This window comes from Melospiza georgiana, chromosome 18 (assembly GCF_028018845.1).
Source record: "Melospiza georgiana isolate bMelGeo1 chromosome 18, bMelGeo1.pri, whole genome shotgun sequence".
Lineage (NCBI taxonomy): Eukaryota > Metazoa > Chordata > Aves > Passeriformes > Passerellidae > Melospiza > Melospiza georgiana.
The window spans coordinates 11,665,465-11,688,717 of NC_080447.1; the positions used below are offsets into that span (position 1 = coordinate 11,665,465).

Consider the following 23,253-nt stretch of genomic DNA (forward strand, 5'->3'; position numbering starts at 1 on the left):
AGTGATTAAAATGATTGTTTTCCATTTTCTATTTTAACCAGCACCTCTAGACAGACCGGTGATGTTATACAAAGATATTGGGTTATTTTTGTTATTTAGATGAAACCTTATTTAGCCTCTATAACAATGAAAAAAGAATTAATCATTCTTTGTCTAGCTCCTTTTCCTGTGTGTGCCACTAGAGGGTATTACTCACTGTTACAAATAACCAAGCTAATTCTTAGATTACAGAGAACAGAAGACATTCATGAGTAATTAATGAGCCAAAGGAACTTCTTGAGAAAACTTTGGGGGAGAAGGTTTCCATCTTTCTACCCTGTCACTCCTTCTGTGTGTGAATACTGACCATTATTCCATTTATATGGATATGCTTTTTTGTGAATACTGATTGCTAGAGAGCCATCCATTATTCCATTATCAGGATATGCTATTTTGTGATTTTATTATGCACTAAATGTTGCAGTTGGATGCTCTGCAAAGCTAATGAATGTAAGGCTCAGGATGCAGCTGCAAGGGAATTACTTAAAGCAGATGATCACCTACCTTAGTATATATATTATATATATATTACCAGGTATAATAACCCTAAGTTACATGAACTAACCCTAAGGACAGGTAATATTTGATAAAACTATAACTTTTTGTTTTCAGCCCCAAAATTTCTTTACATCTGAGCAAAATATGATTGTTAAATGTTACTCTATGCACTATCTTACTTGCATGTATTTCATTTAGGTAAAAAACCAAAGAGTTTAGCTCAAACCATCCTAATCATTTTTTTAGCAGTTGCTCATTTTAGGCCAGCATGTCTTTTTTTCAAACTCTCACACACACACTAAATAATAATAAAATTGCTTTGCTTTAAAAATGTCAATTTTCTCTTACTCAGCAGACATAAAGCACTTCTTGTTTACTGCCATTACCTACATAAACAAAATAGGAAAGATTTAAGGTTTGATAGGAGGATTTTTCAGGATTCTGCAGGAAAAATTACAGGTTGATACAAGAGCTGTAATTATTGTTGATTGGTTTTCCTTTCAGGAACTGAACTTTCATGAGCCCATTTAAGCTTTCTGTTACCTCAAGAAAAACATTTACTCATAGGGATTTCCAGCTGATTCTGTATTTCTTTTAAAATTATAAATTCTCTGGTGTCCTAAATATGTCAATCTTGTATCTGACAGTAAAAGGCTTTTTTTTTTTTAATTTTATTTTTACAGTAAGCTCTCTGAGCCAACAAGACATTGTGGGCAGATGGACAATGAACTAAGAAAGCTTTAAGTTATTTCTGGTCTGTGAGAGAACAATCAAACAGCTCTTCCAGGATTGAGTGATCAAAATACCAACACTCAAACTGCTGATACATTAGGAAGTCCAGAAGAATAGTAATTAGCTTCCTTGATGATCTATTTTCCTATTTCCTGCCAGCACAGAGGTAAAGCTGTACAGGCATATTTGCCAGATTTGTAATTAGTGGACTTGTATCCTGAAGTATTTCAGGCTTCCACATTTGCAGAAGTGATTGTGATTGCTTCAGTTTTGTTTCATAACTGCTTTCACTACTGCATTTCTTCTCCAGCTGTCTACTTCCAAATCCAACAGATCCTTTCCCATTTCCCTCCTAGTTTAAATTAGGGTTGTTAATTTTGCATTGGAAGCATAGCCAGTACTTGATTTGAAACAAAATAAGGATTTTTATTCTGTCCCCTTGACAGAAATTTACTTTTTACTTAGGGGTGAGCCACATGTACAATTTATTTGGCACTCAGCCCAACTGATGGGATCAAAAGCTTCTGGTGAAGGGAAGAAGGAAGAGCTGGGCACAGGAAAGAGGTGCAGGGCCTTCTCAAGGGAATATTCTGCCAGCTGAGGTTTGTTTCATGGGCAGCTGATGCACTTTGGAGCTCCCCATCTCCTCCACTGCATCAGAACTGGCCCTGCTCAGCTGCCAACAGGTAAAGTCAGAGAGAACAAAGGTTTTTATATGTGCTAAAAGGGTAAAGTGGTACCAGACATGCATCCATTCTTCCTAAACCAAATGCATCTGCAGGGGTGTAATACACCTGAGATGATTTGCTGTAGTCTAGGGAGCTGGAGCCCAGTCTTATCAGAAAACATTCATGATGAACAAGTCACCTTTTTCTCATATGGAAGCAGAATGTGGGATCTTTTACCTAAAATATCTGGTTCAGTTTAACCACAGTTGCTAAAACTGAGGAGGGAATTACTTAAAGGATGCACACAGCACACAATACAAGTTCAGAACATCTAATTTAAAAATTCATTCAAACTGAAAACCTCTCCATGCCTTAGAATCCTCTCTGGGTGGGAAGGTGGAAGTGCTGGTTCTTCAGCAGCAGTCCAGCACAAAAACTGGTTTATAATTAATACTACCTATTTCTGAGAAGTTCCAACTATTTTGAGATTCTTGTATTATCTCTACAAAATGGAGGCAAAATCACTATGTATTATTGGTTTTTATTTTAACAAAAATTGCAATTCAATCAAATGAAGCAGCAGGAATTTTTATTTCCTTTTTATATACTATGAGTAATTAAATCTGCTGCAAACTTACAGCTTTTGTAACTATTTTTAAACATTATTTAGCATATTATTGCAAGTCCAATTGCTGTCTTTTAGTCTGTATTTTGGCCATGGCCAAACAGAAAGCAAGCCAAATCTGTTCAAATGACACAAGAAAACATCATAACCTTCATTTTGTATTGTAGCCTGACTACAGGTGTTTAAAACTGACTCTTACTGGCAAATACAAGCACTAAAACCAGGAGGAATGGATCAGAGGTATAGCTACTAAGTAAGATTTCCTAGTAATGGATGAAATTTTTTTGCCTAGATGTGACTTTTCAGATGCAATTATTCATCTCCAGGTCACTGTTCTGCTGTACATGACTAACAGCTGTTGTTTTCCACCCAGGAGATGGCTGGATGTCAGCAGCTAGTAAAATGATACCTGCACATGGATTTAGGGACTGCTTTAAGATCCTTTCATCTTAATGATGAGACTTTTCCTGGATGGTTTTGCCTAAAACGACACTGGAGAAGTCTTCCATTTTAGATCATTTGGACTCTGCTAAATGCCTGCAGAGACAGAGCCCATATGTTCCAATCCAGACACCTCAGCTGGCACTGGCTGCCAACGCAGGATGAGGAACAAAGAGCAAAAAAATGACTGAGTAATGACTGAACTTTTGGAAAAGAGCATGAAACAAAGACAGCAAAGCTGCAATAACACTGCACAACAGTCCAGTTAAGGGCTTCAAGACAGACATCTTAAATCTATTTCTCATTTAAACTGGATTTTTTTTTTTTTTCTTTCAAGCGCTGCTTCATTTCACGTTGCCAGCCCTGAAGCAAAACGAATACCAGAAGTACAAATTAAACGAAGTCACAAGACTGAGCTAAAATCACACCATTTGCAGAGGTTTCTACACCTCCGGGGAGCAGCGCCGTTCTTCTGTCGCGCCCTTGCCCAGTGCGGCTGGACAGAGCCCCGGCACTGAGTCAGGGCTCCCGGCGCCAAGCTCAAATTCAAACAGCTCATCCGCACCGTGTGCCAAGCGCTGCCCCCGGGCCCTGCTGAGTCCTTTCCGGGGCTTCCTTCCTCTTCAGCGGCTGCGGCACCATCGTCCCTCCCGCCTGGGCCACGCCGGGCTCTGACCCCGTAATCTGGGAACAGGGCTATGAAGAGGCAGGAAACGGCCCCTTAGAGCACGTAGGAAATTATCTGGAGATCAGAGATGATTATCGCAGCGGGCCGTTTTGTTCCTTAAAAGAAAATTAATTAATTAGTAAAAAGCAGCAAAACCTCAGGGGAGGTGGTGTCTGTCTGCAAACCGCCTGGGGTTAGGGTGCTGGCACCCCTCAGATGCAGGAGTAGTGAGAGCGGCCCGAGGCAGCCCCGGGGAGCAGAGCCTGGGGCTGGGCGGCACCGAGGGGACAAGATGAAGGGTCCCCCTCAGATACCTTAAGGCCAAGGGCTGGGGAGTTTCTGGGGGTGACCCGTGTCAGAGCGCGCCTGCCGCATCCCCTCACAGGGCAGGGCTCCCTCAATGCTGCAGGCGCGCGGTCACCCCCGCCTCACTCACCGCACCGACCGGGGGTGCACCGGGGACGGCAGGAGTGAGTCGCGCGGAGAAATGGGGAAGAGGCGGCTCTCCCGCTCCCCGGGACTCCAGGGAGGGGCACCGGGGCACGAACCCCCGGGCCAGCCCCGCCGCCCGCCTCCGCCCGGCCCCTGAGGCGGGCGCGGCCCCGCGCTGCCGCCGCCGCCATGGCGCGTGCGCGGGGCGGTGTCTCGGAGCGTTCGCGCGGCCGGCGCAGCCGCCATTTTGGAGCTCGGCTCGCGAGGGGAGGAACCCGCGGGAGGAGGACGCGGCGCCCGGCGCTTCTGCCTCTCCGTCCCGCCCCGAGCCGAGCCGGCTCCGCTCGCCGCCTTCCCGGGCCGCCTGGCCGTGCCAGCCGCCGCCGCTCTTCGTCACCCGCCTGGCCGGGCCGGCGGCAGGCCTGAGAGAGGCGGGAAGGATGCCCTGCACACCCCGCCGCTGAGGGAGACTCGGGGGCCCTGCGCGCCGCGTCTGGCCAGCCCCACCCCAGCCGCCGCTCGGCCCTTCGCCTCCAGCGGCGCGGAGCTTCCTTCTCCCCGATCCCCCTTCCCCTGGGTTTCCTTTCCCCCGGCCTAGGCACGAGCCGCTTCCCCCTCGCCCCCAGCCCGCTCCACCTCCCAGGCCTCTCTGCCCAGGCCTCCTCCGGGTCTCTTCCTCCGCCTGGGCCTTCGGGCTCCTCACCTTCCTTCCTCCCTTTCCTTCCCCTTCCCCGCCCGGAGCCATGTCCTCCGCCGCTCGTTTCGATTCGTCGGACCGCTCCAGCTGGTACGTGGGCCCGGTGTCCCGGGCGGAGGCGCAGACGCGGCTGCAGGGGCAGCGGCACGGCATGTTCCTGGTGCGGGACTCGTCCACCTGCCCCGGCGACTACGTGCTCTCGGTGTCCGAGAACTCCCGCGTCTCCCACTACATCATCAACTCCCTGCCCAACCGCCGCTTTAAGATCGGCGACCAGGAGTTCGAGCACCTGCCCGCCCTGCTGGAGTTCTACAAGATCCACTACCTGGACACCACCACCCTGATCGAGCCCGCGCCCAGGTGAGTGTCGCCCGCCTCCGCCACCTGTGCCCGAGTGGCGCCCGAGGTGCGACCGGGGGCGGTGTCACACGCCAGCCCAGTAGCTCCGAGCCTGGCGCTGCGTGTAGATGCTGTGAATAAATACTAATAAATTCGTTTCTAACACTGGGCCTTCTTAACTGTCTGGACCTCGCCGACAATTGAAAGTGTTGCTCTTTCAGTCACATCATCCACGGTGCCTGTGCTGACCTTGTGTGTGGAGGTTCCATGTACCTCTGCACGGGCTGTAATTGCTTTGAGAGAGGGTGTGGCCGCACGTCACCCTTTTTGTGTTACCCTTTTCTTCTAGCATTGTCTCCGTTCCAAGGATGGTTGAGAAGCTGGTTCACCAGTCCTCTCCCTGATGGAAGTACAGCCTGTGAGCTTAGTTTGCTGTCTACCCCTGCACCCACACTGATTACAATAGAGCTGGCTTTTATGTGATTACACTGCTTTGCCCTGTTAAGTCAGCATTAATACATTCTAGGGCACCATTTCCCAAACTTCTAAAGTGGCATTTCTGCACCAAAAAAAAAAGGGAAACACTTATTTCTCACAGTTTGCTCATGGCACTGTTCATCTATATGTGCATACACCGTAGACTTCACTGAGAAATGCTGTTCTAGGAGATGGGAAAATGTGACTTGGCTGTGAGCTCCTTCTTTGTCCTGGTCCCAGCATGGGACATACCTGCAACATGCATCAGTGAACTGCTTATGAAGAACCCTAGAACACATTCCTTGCTTTTAATTAATAAAACCTTTCTCAGTATCTTTTGTCAAAACTTTAGGGCTTCCTGGATAGAATGAAATTAAATTAAATTAAATAAGAGAAAAGTAGTGTCATTAAAAAAATAAATCCAAATTGGTTCACTTCTGAAGTCTGCATTTTAATATCTTATTATGTTTTGCAGATTAGCAAGCTCTTAGGAGGGAAGAATAACTTTGAGGTTTATAATCACAATTGAACCTTGGCATGGACCAGTGCTTAATGACAGTCACTTGTCAAAGATTGACAATAGCTTGTCAAGTTGAAAAACTCAAGTGTTCAAAAGTCATTCTGAAAGCTGTCAAGTGATGGGCAGGATGTGACAGCGAGCACAACCTTCAGGAGCCCTGCAAGCTGCTGGCAGCCTTTGGTAGTGATTGTGGCTAGAGAGATGGGTAGATGAAAAAAAAATCATTTCCACCATTGCAGGAGTGGAGCTGCCCAGTGTTACATGCATGCTTAAACTTGTGGAGAGCTGGGAAGGAAAAATGCTGAAGCAATCTTCATGCTTACATCTGCTCTTCAACCTGGATATTCCTGAACCTTTCTGGATGCAATAATTTGTTCTTAATCATTTATGGCCATGACTGGCTTGGCTTTCTCAGAGCACTTGAGAACTTAGAGCTGATTGCACTTGCACACTTGGTATTTGTGAGGAGTCCTGTGTGAAATGTTCTGTGAGCATTTCAGTGCCACCTTATTTTCAAGGTTTTGGTTGCATATTGTTCTCTCAGCACAGAGACAAATGGGACCTAACCTGCAGTGAATTGACTTTTTAATAGAGCTACAAATGGGATCAACTTAGCATGACTTTGAAAAATCAGAAATCTTAGAAATTCAGTTATATGGTTGATGGTTTTAAATGCTGTGCAAAGGAGGCTTCCTGCTGCAAGAGGGAGGATGAAAGGTAGCATTCCCAGATTTTTGGGATTTTTATTTTTAACCAACTACATTTAGAACAGGGGTATGTGCTTCAGAACTGTTATGTTAATTCTTATTTCTCTGGCATTTTCCTGGGCACAGATGCTTGTGCTTTTGAAAGCTGTTCATTCTTTTAATTTCACAAAGTACAGTCTGAAAGGTGGTTTCTATATAGAGCTCTTCAGTACTTCTGGATCTTGGAGATGACATCTTAAACTTTTAAAACCGTTCTAAATGGACCATTTTAAGCTTTGTTTTTTTGCATCTCTAGTAGTGAGCTCTGACCATCCCTGCTGATGTTCCTGAGCTCTTCCTGATGCAGAGCAATGCTCCTGAGGGGTTCCCTCTGTCCCCCTGCCGTGGCTGCAGCAGGGTGTCTGAAAGATGGAATATCTTTATCTTCAGGGCTTCTGGCAGATCTTGCAGAAATCACAGGGATTTGACTTCCATGGTGTTTTGCAAGTAGCAGAAGAGAATTGAAGTAGGCTAATGACATGCATTCTTGCTCCCATAGCTTAGATAATAACTATCTGCTGTGGCCTATATCCACTGAGGCTTTTTGACAGCTGCTCTGAATAAAATGGGTAACATTTATGATGAAAATAGTGAAAGCATTCTCATTTGATGGACAATCTTATATATTAACACAGACAACAAAGTGAGTGTATTTGACAAATTATGGACATAGTAATAAATAATTATGTAAATAAATTATAGATAATATGGTTAATAGGCAAAGGAGTATTTATAGAAGGCTTGCTGGGTTTTTTTTCCCTAGTTCCTTCTTATCAGTGGATGCAAGTATTTCATACAGTCTTTATGTCAGACCATCTTACTTCTGTTCCCTTTTTCCTCTACACTGCTTCAAGTCTAGCATTCACTCACTGAATTCTTTAGAGTGGATGCTGAAGTTAAAAACAAAATTACTTGGATGACTTTGGAAGTGACACAGGACTCTTGGAGAGATTCCCAGCTACATTTTTATGTGTTGCCCTTCCACCTCAATCACCCAAACAGTCTTAATTTGGTTTTCTGTATCATTACTCTCATAACTTAAGCTATAGAATTAATTTGACTCTAAGATTTTCACGACAGTCCAGAACAGGTGGATGAAGATTTTGCATTATTTCTCCCAGTTTTCTGCATCCCATGATAGATTATATTTGGCTTCTGGGGAAGCTACTTTGGGTATTTAAGTCATTATTTGAGAAGTGTGAGTTGCTCATTAAATTCCTCACAGTGCTACCAGGCAATGATTTTGTTACAAATCCAAGCAACTCTTCTCTAGCTGATGTTCCCACTGCAGACCTGGCACTTGGCTTTGTTCCTGGAAACACAAACCAACAGCTTTCCTTTTCCCCACCCTCAGGTACCCCAGCCCCCCCATGGGATCTGGATCTGCCCCTGCCATGCCCCCTGCAGAGGAGAACCTGGAGTACGTTCGGACTCTCTACGACTTCCACGGCAACGACGCCGAGGATCTGCCCTTCAAGAAGGGAGAGCTGCTGGCAATCGTGGAGAAGCCAGAGGAACAGTGGTGGAGTGCCAGAAACAAGGAGGGTCGGATTGGGATGATCCCTGTTCCTTATGTAGAAAAGCTGGGCAGACCCTCAGTGGGGAAGCACGGGAACAGGAATTCCAACAGCTACGGCATCCCAGAACCTGCCCACGCGTACGCGCAGCCGCAGACCGCGACTCCCCTGCCCTCGGCGTCCAGCACGCCTGGAGCAGTGATCAACCCTCTGCCATCCACACAGAACGGACCAGTCTATGCCAAAGCTGTCCAAAAGAGAGTTCCCTGTGCTTATGACAAGACTGCGCTGGCATTAGAGGTAAGTGTGTCCTCCAGTCTCAGAGTTTTCAATTGCCTTGTGAAGGAAGAAACTAAAAATTGTTGTGGTGACTTCATGTGGAGTCTGCTGGTTTATGTTGAGGGACTGAGAAGTTAGGTTACATTCTGAAGAAACATCCACCAGAATTGCTTCATCTCTACCACTTCCTTTGAGAAAAGTGACCTAGTAAATAACTTTAGACCTGTATTTTGCCTCCCTGCTTGCTTGTTCAACTGTGCAGACGTTACAAGGGTAACATGCTGAAGAGTGTACCCATGCTGAAGAAGTGCTAGTGAGAGAATGGCTTTGCTTCTTCACCTAATCCTGGGGCAGGAAAGAGATGTTTCCTTAATCATTGTAGAGTTGCAGGCTAAAAGCTGGCAGTGGCACCCTCCAGAGAAAGGTAAAGGTTGCTGGCTGCTACACTTGGTGTTTCTGATCCTCAGCTGTGAGATGCAATTAAAGACCTTGTGCTGATTGATCTTCAGTCTGGGCAGAATACATCAGACATTCTAGTCCCTTTTGCTTTGTTTTTCAAAAGTGGAATTTAAGAAACCTTAACACCTAAACTGGGGATGAGGAGTGTAGTGTAACCTCTAAAGTGCTGCAAGTTTTTGTGCTTGCTATTGCATTTTTAATTTTATTTTTATTAGAGATACCTTGTAAAACTTTAGAGTGTTGTTCTGTAAATAGTAAAGAATTCATATCATACTGGAATAAATGATTGATTGGAACTTGTTTTTCAAAGCTATATCCAGAAGACTGATACTTTTACATTTAGATGATACTGAGGGCTAATTAACCTGTAATTCAAAAATGTCTCACCTGGAAAAAATGAAATTTGAGCATGCTGCAGTGCTTCCAGGCACAAGTGCAAGCAAACAAGCATAGGAAGCAGCAACATTTTAGCAAGTAAAATGATAATAGTTTTTAAAATACTTTAGAACCTTTCCTGTTGTTTTTGCTCAGTTACTTTGCAGGTTAAAGCTGTTACCTGTGGCTGCTACTTTTGACTGAAATTTGGAAGGTTATATTTGTGACTTCCCATTTTTCAGAGTGCTCACCCTAATTGCTTTACTCCTGTATTTGTAACACTTCTAAGGTTACTCTTGTGGGGTTAAAAGTTAAATATGAATCACTGGAATTTCTTTGTCTTGTGAAATCTAGCAGCTTGTTATTTGTGAACAGTGTGTGAAAATCACCATAGAACAAAGTGTAAATTCACTGCCAACTGCACTGTACAGAAAATTCCTGCCAAAACTACTCATGCTTCTGCAAGCAGAGCAAGGCAAGAGATTGATTTTGTTGTGCTATCAATGTGTCATGGAATGACTTCAGGGAGCAGAACCCCTTGTAGGGTTGGTCCTTGCATGAAGACTTTTCTGACTTGCCCTGTAAGTGACCCAGTTAACCCCATCAGTTCAGCTCCCCTAGGACACCAGCAGGATTCTTTCTCTGGCCAACAAATAGGTTTGACTTGGTTTGAACCTTCAAATTACTCAAGTTTTGTTTGAGAGATTCTTCTCACCCTCTAATCACTTACTGCCTCACGTTTTTGTGTCTGTTTTCTGTGCCAGTGCACCTCATCCTCACTGTGCCTTCTCAAGAGGCTTCAGAAGCAGAATTCTGGGAGCTGCTCTGCATTTTCATTGAAATCAGAGATTGCAGTTTCTCCATATCTATCCATGCACAGGGAACTTCAGCAGCTTCATTACAGCAGTATTTTTTTTTTGTCACATGGGCTATGCTTAAAGAAAAAAATAATTCAGCTTCTTTTCATTATTTTCTTTTAGTTTGCCAACCCCCTGCAGGACCCTGATTAAATATTTAATCCCAGCCCTCTGAGAGCTCTACACATTACTAAATAAACTGAACCATTTGAAACTTCTGTTTTGTAAGACCACTGAAAGTGGTGTTAGACAAAAAACAGGTTATGGGACTGTTTTGGGGAAGAAAGTTAATGGTGTTCTTTGATAAAAATATTATCTGACAGTTGTCCCCCTCAGAATAGGGGTACCCTGAGTGGCTGCTCAGCTGCTGCACCTTGGGAGTGTAATTACTGATTGTGCAACCAATTTCAACTGATAAAGCAATGTGAAAGCAAAATATCTGTTTGCTGGCTGGAGCCTTGTGTGGTCAGCACACAGACAGTACTAAAAAGGAAGAGAAGAGCATCTGGAGTAAATAAAGGCATGGCACAGTAATCTGCTCAGCTTCCTTTTAAGTGGAGCACTGTCATTCTTCTTGGTTCAGCTTGAAAATGGGACAAGCTCCCTGCCTGCAAGTCCAGTGGTTCCATTGTACACCATTATTGTTTACAGAGCTGGCAGAGTTTTCTTTAAGAAAAGGTAAGAATTTATAGCCTGTTAGAGAAAAGTTTGTTTCTTAAGCAAGATTTTTTTCAGTTTTTTTTTTTTAATTTCTTACATGGAAAATGTAAGTGACCAAGTGACTGTTCTACAGAAAATCTGAAATGAGATCTGATAGATTGGATAAAGATGAATTCAACAGGTGAATTTAAAAGTGTGACAGTTTAAGAGCAACTACAATTTTATTTCTCTAAGATAGTCTGTAGGGCATTTATTTTTGCTGGGCTAAGCTTATTTAACATGATATAGAATCACAGAGGGTTTGGGTTGGATGGAACCTTAAGAGTTCATTTCATCCCACCCCCTGCCATGGGCAGGGACACCTTCCACTATCCCAGGTGGATCCAAGCCCCATCCAGCCTGGCCTTGGACACTGCCAGGGATGTTCACAGCCTCTCTGGGTAACAATATTGGTGTTATTGAGGTTACTATTGCATAAATGTTGACTCGATCCTATTGTGTTATTATCCAAAATGAAAAATTAAACTATAATCTGTTTAGAGGCTAAAATGGTAATTGTAAGTATAGACACTATCTCAAAGCTTACAGCAGTTGGTACATGGAATTTTGTGCATCTCCCTGCACCAGGGAGCAGTTAGTAAAGCCTACAGTAAATTACATGTATTTCTAAGATTTACATGTGCTCTTGTTGGTTAAGTTGCTTTGGCAGTTCAGATTTCATGTTTTTAATGAACATTAAATTCTACAGATTGAAGTTTGTAGCTTCTCACTACAACTAACTTCATTACTAAGATGTGTAGAATATTATGAATTCTGCATTAAAAACACCCAAACCACAAAACAAGCAAGCTACAAAACAAAAATAGAAACCACCAAACCCAGCCCCTAACCGAAGAGCTCAACAGCCGAGGAGCCAGGTCTGTTTCTGTACTTGTGTGTTTCTGGCCAAGCAGCAATTTCCTTCCTTTCTGCTGCTGCACAGGAAGGGGGATGCAGGACAGCCTTACAGTGTCCTGTGCTTTTTGGGACCAAAACTCTGCTCCACAAAGTTCTGCATTGCTGTTCTTCCATCCTGCTGCTTGCTGTGGGAAAACCAGGAGGGCAATCCCAAGTTCAAAGGATTTACACTTTAAGAAGGTGATGGATTTGTCTCTTTGGCATTTGTTACTGTGATACAGAACAGCAAAGTCTACCTGAAAGTTGCCCAGCCTTTAAGAACTTGCAGTAATTCTATAGCCAGCCTATTAGAAATAGTGTGCTAATGAAGCCTTGTTTCAAACTGACAAGCTGTAAGCAGGACATGAACAACAAATCCTATATTCACTTATAAAGTGGAATTAAATAGGGTAAGGAGCCAGACAGTGGGAGACCAGCAGCAGCCACCAGATTTATACCTGCTGTGCTTAAAAAATGATTCTTAAATGTCAGTGTCAGAGTTAATTTTGAAGGCAGCAGTGGTTCCAGAGACCAGCAGTGGTTCTAAGTCTAGAGAGTTCATCTCTAGACTTAACAGTGTTACTGAATGAAAGATTTTATTCTTTTTTTAAACAAGAGTTGCACTTTATTTTTAAACATTTTTATACTATTGTTGGCTTTTTATAGACTTGTGCCAGCATTATAGTTTGCCTTTTTGTGAGGTAGCAATCATACATGTGTGTGTTTGCTAGCACAGAGTTAACCTGTCACGGAAATGTTTTGGTGCAATAAATATCCATCCACCATAATTATATAACTGACTTACAGTATTTCTCCTGAGCCTGTTACAATTAGGTTACAGTTAACTTTTTCCCTCTTCAAAGGAGAGCTGAGACAAGTAGGCCAAAATGTGCTAGCAGTGGAACTTTCTTAATTAGGAAATTAGGCTACTTCTTTCAGTAGACAACAAGCATTGTGTTTTTCTTTAGCCAAGGAAACTTAGCCTTGCTGTGTTACACATTAAAGTGCAGCTAACCCACAAAGTCTGGATTTTAAGCAAAGTATTGATCCTATAATTGGGTAGTGTGAATTTTTGATCAGGGAGCTTTAGTTGCTATAAATGTTGAACTGAAAATGAACTCTCCAAATTCTGTACAGTCAGGACAGTGACTGGAAGGAGACAACCTGCAGTGAAAAGCAGCACTTTTTTGATGCTGCAGCCACTGCTCTCACACTTTTCCTGGCTCTTGGTGAAATGGAAAGTTCCTTTGTTTTAATCTGTTCCTAGGTGAGGCCACATTAATTGCATCTAGCACTTCCACATTCCTGTGTTGCCCTTGAACCTCCTTTCATGCCTCAGGAATGGATGGAGCTTTTCCTCTGAGCTGTTTGATTCTGCAGTTTGGGCATCAAGTGTGTTCTGGCCCACGTCATCAGAAGTGAAGGATAATTAAGTAATTAAGCTGTGCTTTTAGCCTGGTGCTTTCTTGGATCTCCCAATCCAGCAGCAGCTCCTTCAGTGTCCCTTGTCCTGTGTGCAGAGTGGCTGAGCTCTGCCTCTCCTGTGTCCCCTTTGGGGACAGTGGGTACCAGGTGTTTTCTGGGTTGGACCTTGTCCTCCTCCAGACAGGCAGCTGGCCTGAGGAACTGTTTTAGTGTGAATGTTAGTGAGCTGTGACACTAATTAGGATAATGACTGACATTTAGCACCCTGTACATTCCAGAGAGCAGTGTTTGCTATAGCATTGACCCAGTGGGCTAAAATGAGGATTTAGAATATTAATGCATTTTTATCACCTTAAACTTATATTACACAACTTTATCATCCAACTATTAACATAGAATTGTTGGAAAATCTGTAAAACTCATTGAATTGGGTGACTGAAATGGCTTGCAGGAAACCTTTTGCAGAGTATGAATCAGATGGAAGGCAGGTATGGGAGAGTCTGGAGTAATGAAGTAACCTTTCTGACTGGCATGTTCCACAGTTGTGTTTCCCCAGGGCTTTGAATTCATGCTCTAACAGGGACATAATGAAAGATGCTATCTAAAATACATTTTGATTTTTATCACCTGGGTGTAACCAAATGGCTGCATTTCAGAAACATTACTCATTTCAGCAGTGATACTTCATTCCAGTGATGCTGGTGTGCTTCCCAACTGAATGAACTGAGCTGGGAGATGCTGAGCCTAAGGAAGTGCTCTCCTCATCTGAGATAAGGGCTATCAGCTGTCCAGAGTCATACAGGAAGTTTGTGGCAGAGATGAGAATAGAACCAGGTCTCCTGACTCTGTCCTGTGCCTAATCATAAGACAATTCTTCTGACTGGCTTAAAACATTCTCTGAAAAAAAAAAAATAGTGTGTTAAATAATTCTAGTGGGAGATTGCACCTCAGCTGACCATGTTAATGGCATTAACATGCTTTAAAAGGCATTTACAAAATAATGCTTTCACTTGGGGAAAAATACATAGGGGCACTAGTTGACCAGATTTTTTCTAGGCATTTTTCAAATTAAGGTCTATAAGGTAAGATCCATGAGTAAGGTTAGCATGAAATCAAGGTTCCTGCACCAAAAATCTTATTTCAACGTGCTGTTTAATTTACTAAACTATATTTTTAAAATAATATAGCACAAGAGGATATTCAGCAGCTTTCATTTAAATAAAAGCTCTCTCAAAGTCATTGCAAATTAATTTACTATTCCAGTGGCTCTCAGCACATGGGAGTGTGTTTTTGTCAGCCAGCTCTCTTTAGTGGCAGATGCTGGTGTGCAGCAGCTTTGCCCACCCAGCAGCATAAAGGACATTTCACATCTTTAATCTACAGGCCAGTTTGTTGCCATGCAATAGGAGACATATTTTAAATATTCTTTTCACTCAGCTGAAGCCAAGATTTCCAAACCTATTCCCACTGTGAGGCTTTCAGAACCAAGCTGAAGAATTTCTGTTCTGGAGCTTCAGAATGAATAATGGATTGATCTCTACAGCACATGAACAGAACTACATTGTCACACTCAGAAAATGCAGGTCCACATTGTTGATTCCAAAGATTATTTTTAAGATTTAAAGGTTTCAGAGTGGGTTTGGGTTATGGTGTAGTGAAAACACAACTCATTACCTTTAAGCTGTTGTGATATTGGCTGCATCTTCCTCAGGTTGGGTCTAGAATTTGGAACTTAGATCTGTCTTCAAGGGTTATTTAAATGTAACACTGAGTATTTATAGATCTTATCAGCATTTTCCTAAAGAAACATTTGCTAGGTTCCTGTTTAGGTCATCTTGTTACTATTTAAAGCTTTCTGGAGTGAGGAGTCTGACAAATTGTGCTTTTTAGCAAATATTCAATCAGAGCATGCTGCAGCAGGCCCTGGGAGATGAAAGGCATTTGGGTGAATTCTGAATTCTGTGTGTACATGCAGTGTTTAACTGCTCAGTTCTGTATGCTGGCTGCATGATTTTAGGAGCAGCATATATAAAAATGTCCATTTAAGAAATAATATCGCCTCAGTTATATCCTAAGAACTTAGGGGAGCTCAAAGGGTTTTCTCCTCTCTCAAAAGCACAAGATTACAATTGTTCCAAGTGAGACAGTCTTAAATATGGGGAGCAGACAGGACACAGACAACCAAAGTAATGGAGAAAAAAAAAGGAGGGAAGGCAGAGCAACACATAAGGCTTAAATCTCTGAGAATAGTTTCAAAGTTCAACTAATTTTATTTTAAGAGACATAACACTGAGTGACTGACTGCCAATGAGTTTATTCAGTATCTTAAATTTTACTTAAGGGTTCTTGCTTTTGTGTGATCTTCAAAAATACCTGTTCAGGTAATGGTAACTGGGTTAAATGGGCTTCAGATAATCTAGTGACATGCACATTGTTTTGTAAACTTGGTAAATCTTTAACATAAACAGGTCTCACCTGAAAAGTTTAAGGATGTTGTCAAGGGCCTATCTGCATCTGGTCTGAATTTCAATACTGTTTAGAAAAATGCAGACAAATTGCTTTACATACTGTATCAATGTCTGTGTTTTCCTTAAATAAGATTAAAGTTTGTTTCCTTTGAATTTCACAGCAGTAGTTTGGTAACTGAGGCTCAGTTACAAAGAGCTTGCACCGAGTTTGGGAAAGAAACTTAGGAACTGTTGGGCATTAGTCATAGGCTGGTTCTACTTTCTGTGAAATTCGTTTCTAGCTGCTAATGTCACTTTTCTAATATTTACTGTAGTTACCACATAGAGTCAAATAAGTAAACAGGAAGGGAGGGGGAAAGTCAGAGAGCTGCTGTAACAAACCACGTGCTCAGCTCTCCAGAAGCATCTCTGAAGAGTGAGGATTTAGCTTGTCTTAAATGCTTCTTGTCAATTTGGATATTTCACTTTGTAAATTGTCCTGATCCAGATTCAATACAGCTGTTGAACAGTAAGAGTGTAATTTATCATCATTTGGGCTGTTGTTTCATGCTTGATCATGGCTTAGACTTCTCTCATTTTCCACTGCCGGATAGGAAGAGAATAGTTATGGTAGGAAAGTCTTGACATGTCATCATTCCTGCATCAAATGCTCCGACAGGAAGTAGATGTGAACCACAAATAAAGTTAGAATCTTCACCTACTACTACTAATAAAAAAAAAATTGAGAGTGCTTTTCCTCACTTTGAAGTGTACCATTATTTTAGAAATTACAGAAGGTTCTTAGACTGTGATCATCAGAATTAGAGCTTCAAGTAATGGGTTTTTTTGCCTTAGGAATCTTTCTTTGAAAAACTACATTTCTTTTAAGTCAGCTGCTGCTAAAAGCAGTCCCAGCGCTGTGCTCTTTTGAAAGGATGTTGTGACTCATCACCCATGGTAGCTTTACTGATGTGGATTTATATCTAAGCTAAAGATACTGTTGCATGAAGCTGTAAGCTCTCCTATAAAAAGAGGTGTAGTTCAGTAATCTGTGAAGATATACATGCAATTAAGAGTCTCAGAGCACAGACAGCATTATTATGTTTGGCAACAAAGTGCTGGTATTGCAATTCAGTAAAAGTAACTATTCAATTGATCCTTCTGCCAAGAAGAGGGCAAGATTTCTTTCCTGTGATGGGCTTGTGTTCTTCATTTGGTTTGTATCAGAGCTGAGAAGCCATGCATGACCAGGTGTTTTTGTTCCTGCAGGTTGGGGATGTTGAAGCCATGTATGACCAGGTGTTTTGTTCCTGATGTTGAAGCCATGCATGACCAGGTGTTTGTTCCTGATGTTGAAGCCATGCATGACCAGGTGTTTGTGTTCCTGCAGGTTGGGGACATTGTGAAGGTGACGAGGATGAACATCAACGGGCAGTGGGAAGGAGAGGTGAACGGGAGGAAAGGGCTCTTCCCGTTCACGCACGTGCAGCTGTTCGACCCTCAGAACCCCGAGGAGAACGAGTGACTCCCCTGCCCCTCTCACTGCTGCTTCATTCTCCTGGCTACCATTGGCATTCTTTGAGGTGGGATGATGACTTCATGGCACATTGCTAGCATTGCCCATTTTCCAGCTTGCTGCAGTTTGACAGTTCCTTTAATGTACATTTGGAATTCATACAACTGAAGTCACTGCCTGACCTTCAGACCATAGTTACATCATCCAGAATTTAGTTTCACTTTTAAAACTGTTTTGGGCCTTAAGCTGGACAAGACTGAACCGGAATATAGCAGAGAGGTTTGGGAAAGAAACCTTTCCTGTTGAGACTTCCATGGACTTTTTTCTGGTTTGCTCAGTAGGAAGAGCCCTAATCTTAGATCAAACGAGCAATTTCGTGCATTACTGTCCAACAAAAAGCAACAACAAAAATGCAATTTTAGAACTGAAGAAGATTTAGTTTTGAAATTACCTGTGCTAAGGTAGTACATTTAAAATGATGGTTTCTTCAAAGGACAATAATTGGAGCTTATGTGTTCTAAGCAGTTGTATTAGACACTGCTCTTTTCTGTTAACCCTTAAGCTTGTTGTTGACCTTCCTGAAACAGTGTGTTACATGCAAATAACCATTGATTCAGCTGCATTGAAGCTGAGGCATTTATTTATAAAGAAACCCAGGAGGAGGTTGTACTTGTACCTTGGTTTTGACATATTTAATGCATTTCTGTTGATTTTTGCAAGCACTAACTGTAGAAAGTGAGCTTTAAGGGGAAACACATTGGCCTGGTCTACAAGCAGCTCTTCTGCAGTGTTGAAAGTGTAGTTTGACTGGGACAGAAGTGCTTGTCATCAAGCTGTTACTTGGTAGACAGATCAGACTGCCATGAGGAGAGATAGGGGTGGGACAGAAGAACTTGGTAAATACTGATAAAATCCTCTTATTTAAACATTTAAAGACCTTTTATATCCATTTCTCTGCAGCCTCCCTGCTCTCTCCAAAGTTTCCTAGCTGTACCAGCCCCAGCCCATCAAAAGCTCCTTTTCAAACACACTCAATACCTTTTTACCAGGGTGTCTATGTTGCTGTGCTTCTCTTCCAGAGCTGCTTTCATCTTCTTTTTCCCTTCCTTTTTTTTTTCCTTGCATCCCAAGTCCTCTGCATGCTGACATCTTTCTTTTACCCTCCTGAGGCATTGGCTGTGTTTTATATATGACCCAGGTCCCTCCCCTCCCAGCATCCTGTAGAGAATGGTCAATTGGATCAGCTGCCTGCCTTCCCATGGGATAAGGCTGGGGCTGGAGGAGGTCAGGAGGTGTCTGTTACTCGTGTAGCTCCTTCCCTCTCCTGCAGCTTTTCCCTGGTAAGCTCTCTTTCCCTGCTGTGATTGTTCTGCAGCTGGGTGCTCAGCCCGAGCCTGGTGCAGGATGTGAAAGGGCAGGCACAGGGGAGTCCTGTGCCACCTTCCTCAAATGTGTGTTGTAGGTGAACTGGAATGCTCTTTTCAAAATGATGGAACACTGAATTAACAGAATACATGTCTGCAAAGATACAGCTACTAAACCTCCCTTTTCAGGAGCCTGGTTAAGGCAGATGTCCAGTGTGGAAGCTGGCAGGAAAACAGCAGCTCCCATTTTTCAGCTTTGGTAGGCTGTTGTTTGTAGCAAAATGAGAAACTTCAAACACCTGCAGAATGTCATCAGATCTTACAAATGTCTAATGATATAAAGATTGTCTTAAGTTCCAGCATGTTTTCTTGTTGATTTGTGTTGCTTGATCCTAATAAAAGCATGTTGTTGGTAGCTCATGTGGGAGTGCCATGACATCCTTCATTGGAAGGCACTGAAGAACTGCAGAAATGGCATTCACAAGCAGCCATTCAAAATGCCAGGTTTTAAAATGTCTCTCCATTCATCTATTAACTGTTTTCTGTAATATTGATCAAGTGGCTGACAGTCTGGAAGTTCTTGTAGAGCATTTTACTACCAAATTAACTGTGAAGTAGAGTAGCATTGACTGAAGTGTTTGGTGCTGTAATTCTTGACAATAGGCATTGACATTTTGTCTTGCAAAGAAAAGCTATGCAGTTCTCTTAACTAAAGAAGGTCATGTTTTTCCTGTGCCCCAACAATACCTGCACGTTTACTACACAGATTGTACTACTGAAAGTCATCTTCTGAATACAAACTGCACTAAACTCAGTCTGCTGCAGAGAAATCTTATTTCAGGCCTGACCTAGTTACAGGCAGCTCTTCAGAAGACTGATTGTAGAATTCTTCCTTTGCGTGGTGAATAAATACTGTGAGATTTCAGATCTTGAACAGAACTTTTAACCTGATTTTTTTTTTCACTGAAATAAACACCTTGACTCATCCCCTCATTGAATAAGGTGCACGCTTTGAACACAAACATTGTTTTAGGTTTAATTATGTTCCAATACTGCAGAAAAGCAAAGTACTTTACCTTCAAAACTATGCAAAATTTGTGTGTAGTGGTATCTGATGCAAAGACAAGAATTCTTGAATTTCTGTGAACCTGGTTTTAGGTCATGAGTGAGCAGTGTTTCTCCAAGTAGCAGCGGTGTGGTTCAGGTATGTAAAATGTGGTTTCAATGTAGCATACTGACCAGCCTAAGCTGATTGTAACCTCGCTTCAAAATGTGTCTTGGCTATTTTACTATGAGACAAGTATTTTCATATAAAGACTGCATTGGATCAGTGTGTGTTTCTCTTTGAAGGACTCTGCAATCTCAATTGCTCGTCGCTTGCTTACACGTGTGCTGTCGTTTTCTGAAACCTCTTAAACCTGAGTGATAATCTTATCAGTGTCAGTGTTCTTGGGCGTGTAAGGTAACCTTGATATGAAGCATGAGAGCCTACAAGTGATGGCTTCAATCTATGCACCATTAAAGTTGTCCTTGCTTTGGAACTGGTGTAATGAGCTGGTGCCACAGTAGTCAACTATCACGAAAGGCTTGGCTTCCTCCTGCTGTGTACATGTGTATATAGACATTGAAGCCTCTGACCAGTCTGAAAGTTTAAATGAAAACTGTTTAAATCAGTGTCCATCACTGGAAAAGCGCTTATTTAATTCATGATTGTTTACAAATTGGGAAAGAATAAACAAAAGGGAATATCCTGTTTGGGTTGAGGCTCTGAAGAGCCTGAGCATTATTTTTGTAAAGGGAAAAACAGCATTCTTTGTGCCATTTCATGTGCCTGTAAAGTAATTTTTTATATTGTATTAACATCCTGGGAATGAGTGGGCTGCCTTTGTTTTTTAGTCCAGTCTTCAAGCATTTTCCTCAATACCTGCATTTGAAAGTGAGACCTGCCTAAAAGACTGCCTTTTGGGACCAGTGAAAGCGTTCCTGTATAGTTGTCATTTTCTGTTTATTTGTGTTAAAGTGTATTTTGGGACAAGGATACAATTATTGCAGTGGGAAAGGTGGCCTTGTATTTGAGACAGTCTTCACTGTGTAAACTTTTAAACACAATATGTAATTTAAAGACCATGATCTTCAGGCAATAATATTAAGTGTAAGCTTTTAAATTTTATTTTGGGGATCATAGCTTGTTTTATTTTTTGTGCTATAAGATTAACAGTATTAAATGAATTATATTCTTAGAATATACGGAGTGTCTTTTCTTAAGATTAGTGCCTTTTTAATTTCTTACTCCACTTAATTCATAGAACTGGTCCCAACATCAAGCCACTGTGTTTTTCCCCAAGGCCCTGTTTGTACAGTCTAAATAAAACTTGCCTCAACTTACAGTATTATTTGTGGTCTTTAGTCTGAAACCCTCGACAACAGCAGCAGAGTGTTGAAGCCCTTACTCTGTCCTTACAATGCCTGTTCTGTGGGTGAGCAGAACCTGCCAGCTGAAGTTTTCCAGAATCAAAGGAAGAATTAAGCAGGAGAAAATGCTGTTGCCAGGCTGAATGAAACTCTCCTGCTCCATCCTCGTGCCTCTTGTCAGACAATGCTGCTGGGCTCTGGAGGCTCAGATGGAAAAGCTGCACCTCTGGTGATAGAGATTCCCACTGCCTCCTCCACCCCGGCGCCCGACACGTCCGTGCTCCTCCTGCTCCTCCACCTCTGTATTTATTGTGCTCTTGGCCCAGGGTCTCTGGAACCATAACCTTTGTTTACTGTGATGCCCTTGACTGTGCTTGTAAGAATGACTGGTTCATGCAATGGTTTGAATTTTGCTTATTATTGGTTGAGTAACTGAGGTGTAACCTGTGCAGCACTGGAGAGCAGGGGCTGCAGCTCTGGGCCCTGCCATGAGGTGCTGGTGCACATCAGAACCGTCTGTGTTTGGAAGTCAGAACCCACACCCTGGTCATCTTCTGCCTTTTCAGTCCAGATCAATAGTAACTAAACTAAACTTAAAGGTTTTTTTCAGTTAATCATTAACAAGATGTTGATATTTGAGCTGACCCTGTAGAGGAAGAAAACTTCAAGAAGAACATCAACCATGCAAGTGCTGCGAAGGAGAAGCCTACAAAGCTTGTATTGGTTCCCTGGACTCTGTAGGTATGGTGACAGCCTCGTGTTTGTCTTCTCTGGAGTACAGATTTCCATGTGATGTTAATAAACATTCATAGCCAACTCTGCATAGTGTCTTATCATCAAACAGTCACATTTGGCAAGTTATGTTTTGGAGAAAATCAGTTGTGTTTTAAAGATGAGAATACGTCAGATACTTTCAGTGGGCTTTTTAACCTGTTTCAGGCTAAAAGGCAAAAAGTAAAAGGAAGCAAGCAGTAACTCAGGGTGGGTTTATTTGTCTTACTTGCATTCAGGCTTCCACAAGTGCAGATCTGAGCTAGTTCAGTTACCTCAGTCCAACAACAGGCAGCACAAGCCTCCATTTTTCAGTGCAAGCTGGGATCAGCTGGGTTCATCAGTTTGTCACAGATTTATTTAGGTTTGATTTCTAAACTGGTGTGATTTCAAACACCCTTTTAGACATACCCAGAGGTGTCTGTTGGAGCTTACACCAGTAGGAACTACACCTAAATACACCAAATAAACTGCAGCCACAGCAGAGCACGGTTCCTTTTCTACATGATTCTCCATGATGTGGAGTGTGCACAGATGAAAAGCTCCTGAGGTCCACACTCACCTTGGAGCATTCATACTGATTTTTGCCCCCCTTACCGTCCCTTCTGCCTTGTTTTCTAGAGGACAGGTCAGCTGCTCCTGTAGCAGCTGTTGAAGCACCAGCCACAGCTCAGCAAGGAAAGGTAAAGCAGTTCTGATTTCAGGAGCCCTCCATGCCCCGAGATGCAAACCGGCGGTGGCTGTTGAACAGCTGAGCCCCGCTGCAGCAGGGCTGTGTGTCCAGGGGGGACAGCAGGCCTAGAAACCATCACAGCTGTCTCAGAGTGAGCCCCGAGAGCTCGCCGAGAGCAGCACCGATTGTTGTGCTCACTGACACCGAGTGCTGTGTGCCCACCCTGAGCCAGGCTGTCCACGCACGGCTCCAGCTGCCGCCCTCCCCGGGAGCTTCCAGCCTGGGGACCCAGAGCCCAGCGCCGCCACTCAGCCCCGTCTGCTCCACGGGCTCCTGCTCCACAGTGCCACAAAGCTGAGCCACCCCTGCTCTGCGGTGTGGCCGAAGGGATGGCGGCCCCTCGGGGCAGCCTCACCTGCGGCAGATCCATCCCGCTGCTCCCCGGCAGGCGGGGCAGCCACAGGCGATGGAATTAACGCTGCTCCCCTCAGTTAACCTTCCCGGCACCTGCTTGCTTCATTCCAGGCATTTTGTAACCAGAACCCTCCCTGCACGCCTTACTGGCCTAACCCGCCGCTGGCACAGCAGACAATTGGGATCAGAGCTAAATCTGGGCCATCCACAGGGAACTGGCTCCTGCTTTGTACGTCCTGCCTGGTCCAACAAGGGCAGCTGAAAGTC

General features: G+C 43.2%; 1 protein-coding gene across 1 annotated transcript; it reads left to right on the forward strand.

Annotated features, from left to right (window-relative positions):
- The first annotated feature begins 4,428 nt into the window (after positions 1-4,428).
- On the forward strand, positions 4,429-21,944 carry CRKL (CRK like proto-oncogene, adaptor protein). Its single transcript, XM_058037072.1, has 3 exons — positions 4,429-5,159; positions 8,236-8,698; positions 17,227-21,944. The coding sequence occupies exons 1-3, from the start codon at positions 4,846-4,848 to the stop codon at positions 17,359-17,361; spliced, it is 912 nt and encodes a 303-aa protein (XP_057893055.1). The 5' UTR covers positions 4,429-4,845; the 3' UTR covers positions 17,362-21,944.
- Positions 21,945-23,253: the final 1,309 nt, after the last annotated feature.